This window comes from Diospyros lotus, chromosome 12 (assembly GCF_014633365.1).
Source record: "Diospyros lotus cultivar Yz01 chromosome 12, ASM1463336v1, whole genome shotgun sequence".
NCBI classification, from domain to species: domain Eukaryota; kingdom Viridiplantae; phylum Streptophyta; class Magnoliopsida; order Ericales; family Ebenaceae; genus Diospyros; species Diospyros lotus.
Window position 1 is genome coordinate 35268767 of NC_068349.1, and position 12967 is coordinate 35281733.

Consider the following 12967-nt stretch of genomic DNA (forward strand, 5'->3'; position numbering starts at 1 on the left):
TATTTCTGTTTTTCCTTTCTAACATTTTCTGTATCCTAACACTTAAATCTCTGCTGACATAGGCACCTGGCCACGCTGCAATAAGCAGGGAAGAATATGTTGTTATGGAGTCAGCAGAACCAGATCCTGCTGGTTTCCGTGAGCAGGTAACTATTAACCATTCATGTCCAGCATGCTCAGAAAATTTCAGAGCAGTAGAGTGAATAAATAAAATTGGTATCTAAAATGTACTTGAGAGTCCTAATTGCATCACTGGAAAAGGTTTGATACTTCTTTTGATCACTCCACTTTTAAAGGGTTGAGATTCACAATTTCATTATTGATTATATATAATCATAAACGGTTAAAAAGAGTAGAGGAAAATGTTGTAGTTATGAAATTATAATTTGTTGATAATGAAGTGAGAGGTTCTATGAAGAAAAAAAAAAAAAAAAAAACTGAAGAGAGAACTGAAATTGCAATTTGCTAAAAATGATTCTTGACATTAGAAGCATAAGAGTAGTTGAGTATTTATAGACTGTGAACTCAACTGATTCTGTTGGAGATACAACTAACCTTAACAACTGAACGAAGACAAGTGGACCAGTGGACAAGTCCTAACTACATACTTAACTAACATATAACTTCACTTAATAGAACAGCAGCTAGTATTCCTTTGTACAGGACAAATACAACTACTTCTCTCAACATTCCCCCTCAAATTAGACTCTGGAACTTGTGCAGATCTGAGAGTCTTTCTGTTGATTGCACTGAATAATATTCTTGTATCATCCTTCTTAGAAGCCAGTAGTATTTTATCTTGAACAGCAGAGTTAGGAGACATTAAAAGATCCTTACCACTGATTGGTTCACCAATTGCAGCAAGAGCATGTCCTACTGTTTCAATCTTCAGGATATAGTCATTCACAAATGGAGAACCTTCTTGATAGTCTTGATTGTTGTTTTAACTGAAAAGATTTGACAATAGTTTGCTGAGAATATAAGTTTTTAAGAACATACCATAACTTTGCTGAGGATTCACAATGAATCACCCGAGCTAGAACTTCTTTGTCAATTGTAGAGAAAAGCCACCCTAGGGGTAACTGATCTGATTTGAGCCAGGTGAGATATTCTTCATTTACTTTCTGTGCATTAGGATCACCAGAATTTGGATCTGGTAGATATGTCAGGAGATTTTCCTGATTTCGTGATGAAGGAGATCAAATCAGAAGCCCTAATCGTTGCCAAGATCTGACTCAAAATCTGTGTTCCGTTGTGTCCCATGAGACTGATGCATCGTCTAGTTCTTTCATCTCAATGAAAAGTGATGGTGAATTCTTCCTTATTTTTATTTATGCAGATTTACTCTGCTTTACTCCTTATGTGACAAGACTAATGTAACAGCTTTTATATGATTTTTTCAATCCTGTCACTTTCTTTTTGTCTTTCTTTTTTTTCTCTCCCCTTTCCCTTCTCAGCACACAACAACAAATCTCCTTTTCAAGGAAAATTTAGTTCAGAAAATGTTCAGTGCCCTGATGTTCCTTTATAGGGCTTGGTGATGCGGAACAGTAGAAAGATTCCAGAAAGAGAGAGAGAGAGAGAGAGGAACTTGGGGGATGAAGAGAAGAGAAGAGGAGAGAGGGAGGGAGGGAAGCATTAAATCTTTGATTAAATTGTAAGTCTATTTATGGGATAAAATCCTAAGTAAAAGATGAAAACTTAACTATAATTATCTTGACAAAATAATTAATAGTTAAAATCTAAAATCTAATATCTAAAATTCAAAGTTAAACATTAAAATTTAATAATCTTTATTCCTCATCATCCTCCCCTTGTTTGAAGAAAACTTGTTCTCAAGTTTTATGTAGACTTGTGTTGCTGGTGGTAGGTAGGGATGGCAATGGGTCAATAAATGGGTCCCATTTACCTATTCAAAGTTAGAATGATTATGAAAAATTCATATTTTGAATCATAGAGATAAAATTTATTCGAACATTTACTAAAATAAGCCCTAATTACCCATTTAAAATTGAAATAAGTTTGAAATTTTATATTTGAAGGATATAGACAAAACATATTTTGAACATTTACTGAATGGGTAACTCTGCAACCCATTGCCATCCGAAGTGGTGGGTCAACAATAGAGGTAGTATGATGGTTCCAAAGGGTTCCTTGCTGTTCTGACGTATGGAATGGTCAATGGTTCCTGTTACAATGGCCTGCAGTGATCTTCATTGGTTTTCCAGGGAAAGCTTCTGATGATGGCTCCAATTGCGGGCATTGCGAAGGCTGTTATGACTTTGCTGAAAATGATGATGATTGTAAAGAAGTTTGGTTATTCTTGGATGGATACTGCTGCTTCATGGTGGACTGGATGGTGTAGGTGATTTTTGTGATGCTGCTGTGTGGATGACAATTTTGTGAACTTTATGGAAGCTACAAGTCAGTGGTTTTCTCTGACACAAATTTGATGTGGAACAATAGAAAGATTGCAGAAAATATAAGAGAGATGAAATTGGTGGAAGAGAAGAGAAGAAGAAGAGGTTGAGAAGAAGTGAAGAAGCTTGAGAAAGAGAGAAACAAGAGGGAAATCAGTGAGAGTAAATAACCAATATGAATTCAAAATATAAATCAAATTGTTCAATATCTGAACATTATAAGCCAATTTAAAGATAATTAACATAACTAGAATTATCTTAACAAAATAAAAAAATCTAAAATCAAAATTCAAATTCCTTATTCCGCATCACCTGGTATATTCTATTCCATGTGCCATGCATGGATCTTTCTAATTTATATCTTTTTCAAGTTCAGAAACATAAATCTAAGGATGTAGGAAGTCTACTACTGCTTCCACAACAGCTTCAAAATTCTCAGTAAACTGTGAAATGACTGCTTTTTTAGATCTCTATTATCCAACATGGATCTCAGAACATACCTGTAATGGTGACTGTCATTTGTCCCTTGTGAACTACTTTCCCCATCTTTCAATTTTGTTACTTCTCTTCAAAACTTTTCTATATTAGTTTGGGTGAGGTTCCATCGAATAGCACCTATTTATATTCTGAAGGTTTCTTCTTTTTTATTTATTTATTTATTTCCTTTTGATATTTTTCTCCCCTTTGAGGGGGAGTTGCGTGTTTTGGATAGATATGAATGTGTATATGGAGGGCAATTAAATATTTATTACATGCATTTATATATATCTTACCAATTGAAATGTGTCTCCTGTAGGTTTCTGGGCTGTTTGCAGATTGGTACAGGTTATGTGAGCTTCCAAGTGCAAATGATGCTGCTTATGCTCACTTTGTCTTACAATTGCAGCAACATGGATTGCTGAAAGGGGATGATATGACAGATCGTTTTTTCCGATGCCTTACGGTAATTTCTCTTCTCTAAAGTGTTTTACCTACAATATAACAAGCATTGGTAATTCCCATCTCTCTCCACTCATCTTTTTATCGCTCAGGAACTTTCTGTGTCACATTGCCTATCTTCTGAGGTGATTAATTCTGGCCCTCTGCAATCAGCTCAACAACTCCAGCCCCTTTCCTTCCTTGCAATTGATATTTATGCAAAACTTGTCTTTTTGATCCTAAAGGTTAGTTTATTTCCCTTGGGTATGACACGCCTTTCTTTCCTATTTGTCTTTCGTGGCTTTCTTCTTACTTTGCTGTTTGGCTAGTTCTTCCCTGTGGACCAAGGATCGAGCAAACTCATTCTTCTGCCCAAGGTTTGATTGACAACTAGTGGTCATGCCATTTATTTGCTGCTTATCTGGAAGCAGTGTTAATCATTAAGTGTTTGATATCATTGCAGGTTTTGGCTGTAACTGTGCGATTTATTCAGAAAGATCAAGAGGAGAGGAAAGCTTCCTTTAATCCAAGGCCATATTTTAGGTTGTTCATTAACTGGCTGCTGGACCTGTGCTCCACAGACCCAGTGTTTGATGGTGGGAACTTTCAGGTATGGTTTTCTACATATATTTATTAATTGTTGTCTAATTAACTTAAATAACTAATATTAGATGCATATTTGTCCTCAGATTTTGACAGCATTGGCAAATGCATTCCATGCTCTACAGCCCCTTAAAGTTCCTGGATTCAGGTTTGTTTATAAGATGCTTCATTATCTCTGCAGGAAGATTCCTTATGCAGTCTCACATCCCCAACTGGGAGTGCAATCTTGTCTTAAGTATGCTGATGTGCTTGAATTGCTTCTTTTGTTGAAGATATTGCTGATGGAACTTCTTGTCTAATTTATGAAGGGTGTTTTTTTTATAATTTTAAATAAATGTAAAAATACATTAAGGAAGTATAGACAATGCATGCAAGGGGAGGATGAAATAAGCCTTCTATCCACCTTGCCTTCTCAATACAACAACAACGATCACATGCCTTCTCTATCTAAATAGAGGCTCCTTGCATTCTTGAGAAGTCTTTAATCGTTCTCTTGATGAAATCTTTGCATTATGGCATTTGAACGTAAATGCCAAGCTTTCTTCTTTCTCATGTCTACTGTGGTTCCTCTCCAAGGGCCAATGAATCCTAAATTGCTGCAGAAATGAGAGGCTGCATATCTCAAGCTGCTGAAAAATGAAAAAGATGATCACTAATGGATATCTCAAATCTTGTTAATCAATATTCACTATTCAGTTAAAAAAAGTGGAAATAGTGTTAGTTCCAACTGTCAAGTAGATTCAACATCAACCGAGTCAATCCCACATTTTGAGATGTCAGGCATGCACTTTGATGTGTCCTTCAAGTCATCGCTAATGGATATGCCATATGGTGTGTTAGATATGTTCTTTGACATGTTTAATGAGTATGCGTGTTAGGTCTCTGGCTGATTCTACCAATTTAGCGGCCACTTTTTAATATGGTGTTTTAAGCCCCTTGTGCTTTGACAATTCCCATGCATGTATGTTGGGCATCTTTTATGATACCAATTTAGCAGCAACTTTTCCCTGCTCTCCATTTTCTGTCCTCACCTCCCTTGCCTCATCTTCTCCTTTCATAATTCACTGGGCATTCGGGTCCAGCAATTCCTGCACGATGGGTTTTTGTGCCTCTTTATTTCTAGTTGGCTCATGCTTAACATCTCCTCCATTGCTTGGAGCTTCAAAGGCACAAGAAAATGCTAGTGAGCTTCTTTCCTGGATCTGAGGAAATGCCTTAGTAACTGTTATGTAGGAATGGCAACTATTTCTTCTCCATATCAACTGCTTATTTGTAGGACAGCACTTGGTTCTGTTCAAGGGCAGCAACCTATTTACAAACCATGATCTATCCACTTCATGTTATCTACTAAACCTGTCCCAATGTAAACCGTAAAATAATCAGGTTCCCTTCAGCTTGAATCCCTCTCATATTGTCTGTATTTTGTATGGATGGATACATTCGAGCACATGGCTAATTTGAGCAGCAGAAAAGTGGAGAGACTTTTGCAAGGGAAGGCTGCTTGGTGTTGGTGTTGGTAGTTGATATTTGGCAATTCATGCACAAAATGTTGCCTGTTGCAGAAAATAAAAATAGAACCTGTTGTATGAGATTCATGTTAAAGGATTTAAGAGTATTAGTAGGTGGCATGTTTTATTCATCTTGTCATAGTTGTTAAAATCCTGATCTGGATCTATGATTCTAGATGTTACTACCTGTTTTGGAACAATCGACTAGGATGATTTAGAAATGCCACGATTATCAGTTAGATCTTGTTAGCTTGGTGTAGAATTTTTTTTGGACCCTAAAATCATAACACTAACTGGTCCAATTTTTAAACAACATTTTGCTTAAGGCATTTTACACCATAGCTAAACTATTTCACACATACCATCTAACTCCTTAAACTATTACTTACAACAATTAAATCCATAAACTATCACATATATAACACTTACAGAGCACAATTATACTTTTCCATCCTTTCTGTGTACAATTAATATCAGAGTAAGATTATGGGACATTTTAAAATTATTTTTGGGCTTTTAAAAATTAATTTTATTTTAAGAATATGACAATAGGCCCCATGAATCCACAACAAATATGATTTTACCACAATTTTACTATGTTATGACATATTTACTGTGGATTTGTTTTAAAAAATGTTGTAGGAGAGTCAGATTACATAGAATTGTATTTGTTGTGGATTTATGGGCCCAATGTTAGCAATTTAATTGGATAGTGGAATTGTACTTCAGGTGTTATATAAACGATAGTTAAGAACTAGTTGGGATAAATGATAGTTTAATTATGTGGTTTTGGAGTTATATTTTTTGGGCCTGAGAGGTAAATATACCTCCTGCACAATATGTTAACCCTTTTTTATAATGTTTGTGTCTTAGTAATGATTTTACACTAGGCATGAGTTGATCAGGAACAAGTCCTATTTAATTAAATATGCAGAAAAGGAATATCTTAACTATGGTATTATAGTACTTAACTGGAAAACTAAAGAGGTAAAGGATAAAAGGAAAATAGGTGCAATTCATGCATTTTCATCCTCTTCTATAGCTCCTCTTCAACAATGTTCCAGCGACCTCATTCAATCTGTCTCTTTCTTGTATAAATTTTTCTTCTATGCTATAAGGATCTCTTTTTCAGTTTTTTTTTTTTTTAATTCATGTCAATAATTTCCAATGCATAATCATAAAATCTCTCTAAACTAAAAGCAAGTTTTGTTTAATGGCTATAAGACTATCTTTGTTGCATGTGCAAAATATGAGCAGAATTGAGATGCATGTGTTACAATAGTATGAGGCCATAGAAAAATACTGTTAGAAATAAAATTACACGTAGTAAGGGTAGAATTGAGCCTATTGAGTGAGACACAATTGAGATAGTTTAAACTTGAGAAGACATTAGGGTCACGTCTGACGTGTGTGGATGGAATGAAAGAGGTTTGTAAGAAAAAGGTAAAAGAAGACAAAAGAAAATTTGGCAAAAAACACAAACATGGCATGGTGTATATATAATAGCCTTATTGAAGATATGGTTATGGATAAAGATTGTTGGGAAAGTTACAATTCATGTAACCGACCTCACCTAGTGTGATTAAAGCTTGTTCGTGGTGGTTGTAATCCTTTTAACAGTTCAATCTTTCTCTTCTTGTCTTAACATGCTACCAATAAAGTGCAGACACTTTCTAGGGGTTGTTGTTGCTGTGTTAAAACACTTTCATAAATTTTTTTAATATGGAAGTGGGCATGCGTAGGACACACGCATCCCCTATGTGGATGCTTGAGATACTAAAAAATCAGGGTTTTCTTTTTTACTCTATAGTTTTATGACTTGGTAATTGTATGATTCTGTCATGGTTTTTATTTTTCTGTGTTTTGATTGCATAACTGTCCACTTTTCATTCCCTTCCTGCCTCTCTTCTCTTTCCACTTTTCATTCCCTTCCCGCCTATATTCTCTTTATCTTTAAACATTGACTAGATTGTAAGGGAGGGACAAAGACTACTAGATTGTGAGTTGATTGCTAATTAGATTAGAGTTATTCATTTGGAATTTTGGCTTATGAATTTTAAATGCATATTTGTGAATTTGGGATATAGTTTTGAATATTTTGATTCTTTATTAAGCTTTAAAAATATAAAAAAATATTTTTTTAATTAACACATCTCGATTGTGTCATATCCTACTTTTTTGAAAAATGTCAAGTCTCCACGTCTTGTGTCCATGTCCGTGCTTCATAGCCTGCTACTTGTTGATATATAATGTGAATTGCTCTGTCCAAAAGCTCTTGTCAATGTACTTTGAATAAGTTCCTTGCATATTGCTAACTTGGAAACTGCTTTCAGCTTTGCATGGCTTGAACTGGTGAGTCACAGGAGTTTCATGCCAAAATTGCTCACTGGTAATGCTCAAAAGGGGTGGCCATATATGCAGCGATTGCTGGTGGATTTATTTCAGTTCCTGGAGCCATTTTTGAGGAATGCGGAGCTTGGAGAACCGGTTTGGCCCTTTTTACTTGCTGTATCTTTTTGAACCCCCCCCCCCCCCCCCCCCCCCCCCCCAACCAACAAAACACACACATACACACCCCACCACCACCACCAATAACAATGGAAAAACACAGGCAGCTACCTGTGGCTTACTCTGATTTGTGTCCTTGCCCTAAAATCCTACAGGTTCATTTTCTGTATAAGGGCACATTAAGGGTGTTGCTAGTTCTACTTCATGATTTCCCCGAGTTCCTCTGCGACTATCATTTTAGCTTCTGTGATGTCATACCACCAAGCTGCATACAGATGCGAAACATAATCCTCAGTGCATTTCCTCGTAATATGAGGCTTCCTGACCCATCAACTCCAAATCTGAAGGTGCTTATTGAGCATGATGGACTGACTCAGTAAATCTTCCAATTATTTTAACTAACCCCGTTGCTTGTTATTTTCAATTTGTGCAGATTGATCTTCTTGCAGAGATCAACCAATCTCCACGTATTCTCTCCGAGGTTGAAGCTTCTCTTAAAGCAAAGCAGATAAAGGGTGATATAGATGAGTATTTGAAGGTATAGCGAACAACAAAGATGGAGCTTCTTTATTTGTCCTTGTTTCTTACAATATGGAGCTACTTTTGTTATTCCTTTCTGCCCCTCACACCTTTGGTCTGTTCTTTTCAAAATTATCCCCAGACAAGGCAACAGGGATCTTCGTTTCTAACTGAACTCAAACAGAAACTGCTGCTTCCACCAAGTGAAGCTGCGTGGGCTGGGACCCGGTATAATGTACCCTTGATCAACTCCCTTGTGCTTTATGTTGGAATGCAGGTACGCCCATGCATATATTTTTCTTGCTAAACCTGTTTGTTGCCTTGCAAAATTGATCATCCCACGATGTTTTAACTATTCTTGTGAGTACTCATTAACCATTTATCTATTTTAAAATTTCACTGCACTTTATAGGATGTCATATAAATGATGCTCATGCTATTATTTATTTGATTATTACATTTACTGTTCTTAAAAGGATTTATGTTCTCCAACATTTTGTATTCATTTGAACTTTTTGGTGGGACTCCTAACTCATTGCGAGCATTGTCAGACATCCAGACTTGCTATGCTTGAAAGACAATTTTGAAAACACACAAAAGTTAAAATGGGTTGATGGGGATATGTTGTCAAAAACAATCTATAGGGGTGGGATCATGTGGATGTATTGCACAAAACAAATACAAAACTTAAAGACTATCTAATAACAACCCTCCTTTTGCTCAGAAAGAAGGGGGAAATAAAGGGAAAAAAATACCCCTTCCTTTTGACTTTAAGGGCCAGTAGCATAAACAAGTTGTTGATATGAGAGATTCCGTACTTGGGGGAAGGTTTAGCCCTTATATTATCATTGTATTCCTCCTCCAAATAATTACAAGTTTTTCTATTACCAAGAAGTGAATTGAACGAAGTTGTGCGTCAGATTCTGGAAGTTGAAACATTTTAATCCTCTTTTTCCAATGGCTTTGCATGGAGTCTATGAAGCCTCTAGCATTTTTGCCTGTTTTTGAATATCCATTACCTTATTGTTAAACCTCTGAATTACGAACATTATATTCTTCACAAATATCCGTCATTGACAGTTTCATTTCCAAGATCCAATCCGGTCACTTATTCATGGACATTTATCTCATTTTATGTTTTTCCCTTTTATTTCCAACCCTGCCTGGCGGGTGGGGTTCTGTGGACAGCGTAGGCATAATAACATATAAAGTGTGGACACTCTATAGGGGCTGCCATATTGGTGTCGCAGGCATGTTGGACACCCCAACACACCTACTGTATATGTTGGGCACACCCACGCGGGGTGGCTAACACTTCTGTAAATTTTTTTTTAAAGGATATAGGAGGGGACACACATTTCCCCTATGTGGACACTTTGAAAACCATATAAAGGTTTTGTTTTTTACTTCAGTTTTCTGACTTGGCAAATGCATGATTTTTTTTTTTTTTAACACGTTTTGATTGAATGATTGTTTAGTTTTCATACCATCACACTTATATTCTTTAGTTCTTTAAACACCAACTAGATTGTTGAGGGATGGAGACAATTGGACTGAGTTAATTGCAAATTAGATTAAGAGTTATTATTCATTTGGAATTTTGGCTTATGAATTTAAATGCATATTTATGAGTTGGAATATATTTAATATAATAAATATATTTTATTAATTAACGTATCTAGACTGTTTTGTGTCCTACGTTTTTTAAAAATACTGTCCCCAGTTCCGTATCTGTGCTTTATAGGTAATACCTTGATATTTTAAATTCTGAATGACAATCAACTTAATGGCTTATTTTGCTGTAATACCACTCCCTCCTTCCTGGCTTGCACGTTTGCTTCTGATGCTTATTTTTGGGTGCCATTTGTAGGCTATACAGCAGCTGCAGGCCAGAAGTCCTCATGCGCAATCTATGGCCAGTAGTGTCCCATTAGCTGCGTTCTTAGTTGGCGCTGCCTTGGATATCTTCCAGACATTGATTATGGAGCTAGATACTGAGGGGCGCTACCTCTTTCTGAATGCAGTTGCAAACCAACTACGCTATCCAAACACCCATACACACTACTTCTCATTCATACTTCTTTATCTTTTTGCTGAATCAAACCAGGTGAGCAATCTTGTATTCTGAGTTGCTTACTGCAGAAGTCTATATTTTCTGTATCTGTAGGCAAGTTTATCATTTCTCTAGGTTGTTCCTTTTAGGATGAATCTCTAGTCCATGATAGTGGTGTATGGATGCCCTAGTTGACTTTTCACACCTTCATGTTTCAGTAGTTTATATATCCTTGATATTTGACAGTCCAGCTTTATTATCTTTAATCTCTTCCTATATAAGTTGCTTTTAATGTTTTCAAAAATTTCATGGGTATTATTATCAGCTGTCAGACCTCGCCTTTTCTTTTCTAGTTCAGTAACTGTGAGCGATGCTCCTGTATGGGATATAGCAAGTGTTGATTATCCCAAGTAATGTTGTGGTAAAGCACATGCATTTAGGTTGGACTGCCTGGTGTAAAGTTTCATGCTTGACCTATTGGGGTGCCGTTGGGGGGGTTAGTGATAATCAAATGAAGATATTGCCCTGTCCCTCCTGACCTGTCTGATGAAATGTGCTTGTATGGCAATGAGCAGGAAATCATTCAGGAGCAGATCACAAGAGTTCTTCTGGAGCGCCTGATCGTCAACCGACCTCATCCATGGGGCCTTCTGATTACTTTCATTGAGCTAATTAAGGTAATTATCTTATCCTCTTTCATCATAGGGTGCGCATGCAATGCTGCTTTGTCTGATTTGGCAGAATTTTACAAGTTGAGTTCTGGGTTTGTTGCCAAGCAGAATCCTAGGTACAACTTCTGGAGCCGGACTTTTACAAGGTGTGCGCCGGAGATTGAGAAACTCTTTGAATCAGTTGCTAGATCATGCGGGGGCCCAAAGCCAGGGGATGACAGTGTGGTCTCTGGTGGCATGTCTGACAATATGCACTAAAACTCTCTGTTGTGTTGCCGGTTGCTTGCAAAATCTATAATCCTGTTTCTCTTTTCTTTTTCTCCCTTGTTTTCTGCCAATCAGTTGTTGGTGACAATGGAGTACTGTAGATCTGATGTATATATATGCTCTTGCCCTTTGGTTTTTTCTTTTCCCCCACACCATTTTGGCGATGTTTATATTATTAAGAACATTTCTGGATTGGGGGGGTGGGGCTTGTCGTGCATGAAGATGCCAGTCTGTTTTAAGTTTTTATCTTTTGAAGATTCTGATTTCTGATCTTGATTCTCTTTTATTCCAAAGGATTAATGTTGGTTTTACTCTTCTGAGAAATGTGTAATTAAGTACTCGGCCTTAATCCCATGAATACCAACAGCAATGGTAACCGAAGTGAGAGCCTCATCGGGTTCCCATACTATTAGGACATCTGATCCCTCTATTGACGAAAAAGAAAGAATTAAAGGCTTGGAGACGATGAGGCGAACAAAATATTGGAACGCTTGGGTGTTTCTAATTCGTCATTTTTGTTACATTTGAGTTTATTTTATCTGATTTTGAGTGTGTTTAAAGTAAACACAGGGTCAATGATATACCAAGGTTTTTACTAGAAAATTTATGTTTACAATTAACATTTTAAATACATGATCACAATAGTACAATAATATTTTTATCAAAGCCATTAAACGTATATGTTATGAAATAATTCTTAGTTAAAACATCCCACCTTCAACTATGCAATTTATTCTTGATTATTATTGTTATTGTGAACAAGCCTATTTTAAAACTTGTTACAATTAGTAAAATTAAAGCCAAATTCTTAGCAACCTTAGGTGTAGGGTAAAGCTAAAATTGAAGTCTCTTTGGGTAGAGTTGATGCAATTTTTTTGTAGTCTTTTTAATGTGTGAAGTCAGTTGAATTTTTTATTTTATTTTATTTTATTTTATTTTGTAGTAGGTGTAAGGTTTATAATGTTGCAAATTTCAGTGCCATCTCTTAGCAAAAAATGAAAGGATCAATTACTAAAAATTTATTGATAGCATATTAATTTTACAACACAAATTTTACAATTTTTCATTTTTTCATTTAAAATTTTAATTTTGTTTTTATTCTATAATATCTTTAATACATTAATAATGTACACTTTTGTTAATTATTGAAAATTAATAATTAATACATATATTACTTAAATTTTGATAGTGCTGTAGAATTGATATAAAATTAAAAATAAATTTGCTGTAGGGTTGAAACACTAGTTTAAAGGTTAGTAACATTCTAGATAATCAACACCCCCCCCCCCCCCCCCCCCCCCCCCCCCCAAAAAAAAAAAAAAAAAAGAATAAATACAATTTCAATGGCTAAGCGTTTCGTCCTGAAAACCTTACATAGAGTAGCCAAATTTCTATTGTTTATTTATCTAAAGCACACCTAATTTGTATTTTGGGTGATGAGTTTATCTAAGAGTAGTGACGTATTGTATCATGCATACATACCTAGTTTAGTGAGCTTCC

The 12967-nt window shown here is 35.9% G+C and overlaps 1 protein-coding gene across 4 annotated transcripts in view; it reads left to right on the forward strand.

Moving 5' to 3' along the window:
* Nucleotides 1–11778, forward strand: part of LOC127813907 (uncharacterized) — a 52223-nt gene extending 40445 nt beyond the window's left edge. For all 4 annotated transcript variants that reach the window (XM_052355031.1, XM_052355034.1, XM_052355033.1 and 1 more), the window contains exons 39-51: nucleotides 63–146; nucleotides 3217–3363; nucleotides 3452–3583; nucleotides 3668–3715; nucleotides 3802–3948; nucleotides 4028–4089; nucleotides 7783–7936; nucleotides 8113–8304; nucleotides 8391–8495; nucleotides 8619–8753; nucleotides 10347–10583; nucleotides 11105–11206; nucleotides 11309–11778. In XM_052355031.1, coding sequence (XP_052210991.1) covers nucleotides 63–146; nucleotides 3217–3363; nucleotides 3452–3583; nucleotides 3668–3715; nucleotides 3802–3948; nucleotides 4028–4089; nucleotides 7783–7936; nucleotides 8113–8304; nucleotides 8391–8495; nucleotides 8619–8753; nucleotides 10347–10583; nucleotides 11105–11206; nucleotides 11309–11458 — 1695 coding nt within the window. In that variant the 3' untranslated portion in view covers nucleotides 11459–11778. The remainder of the gene's footprint in view (nucleotides 1–62; nucleotides 147–3216; nucleotides 3364–3451; nucleotides 3584–3667; nucleotides 3716–3801; nucleotides 3949–4027; nucleotides 4090–7782; nucleotides 7937–8112; nucleotides 8305–8390; nucleotides 8496–8618; nucleotides 8754–10346; nucleotides 10584–11104; nucleotides 11207–11308) is intronic.
* Nucleotides 11779–12967: the final 1189 nt, after the last annotated feature.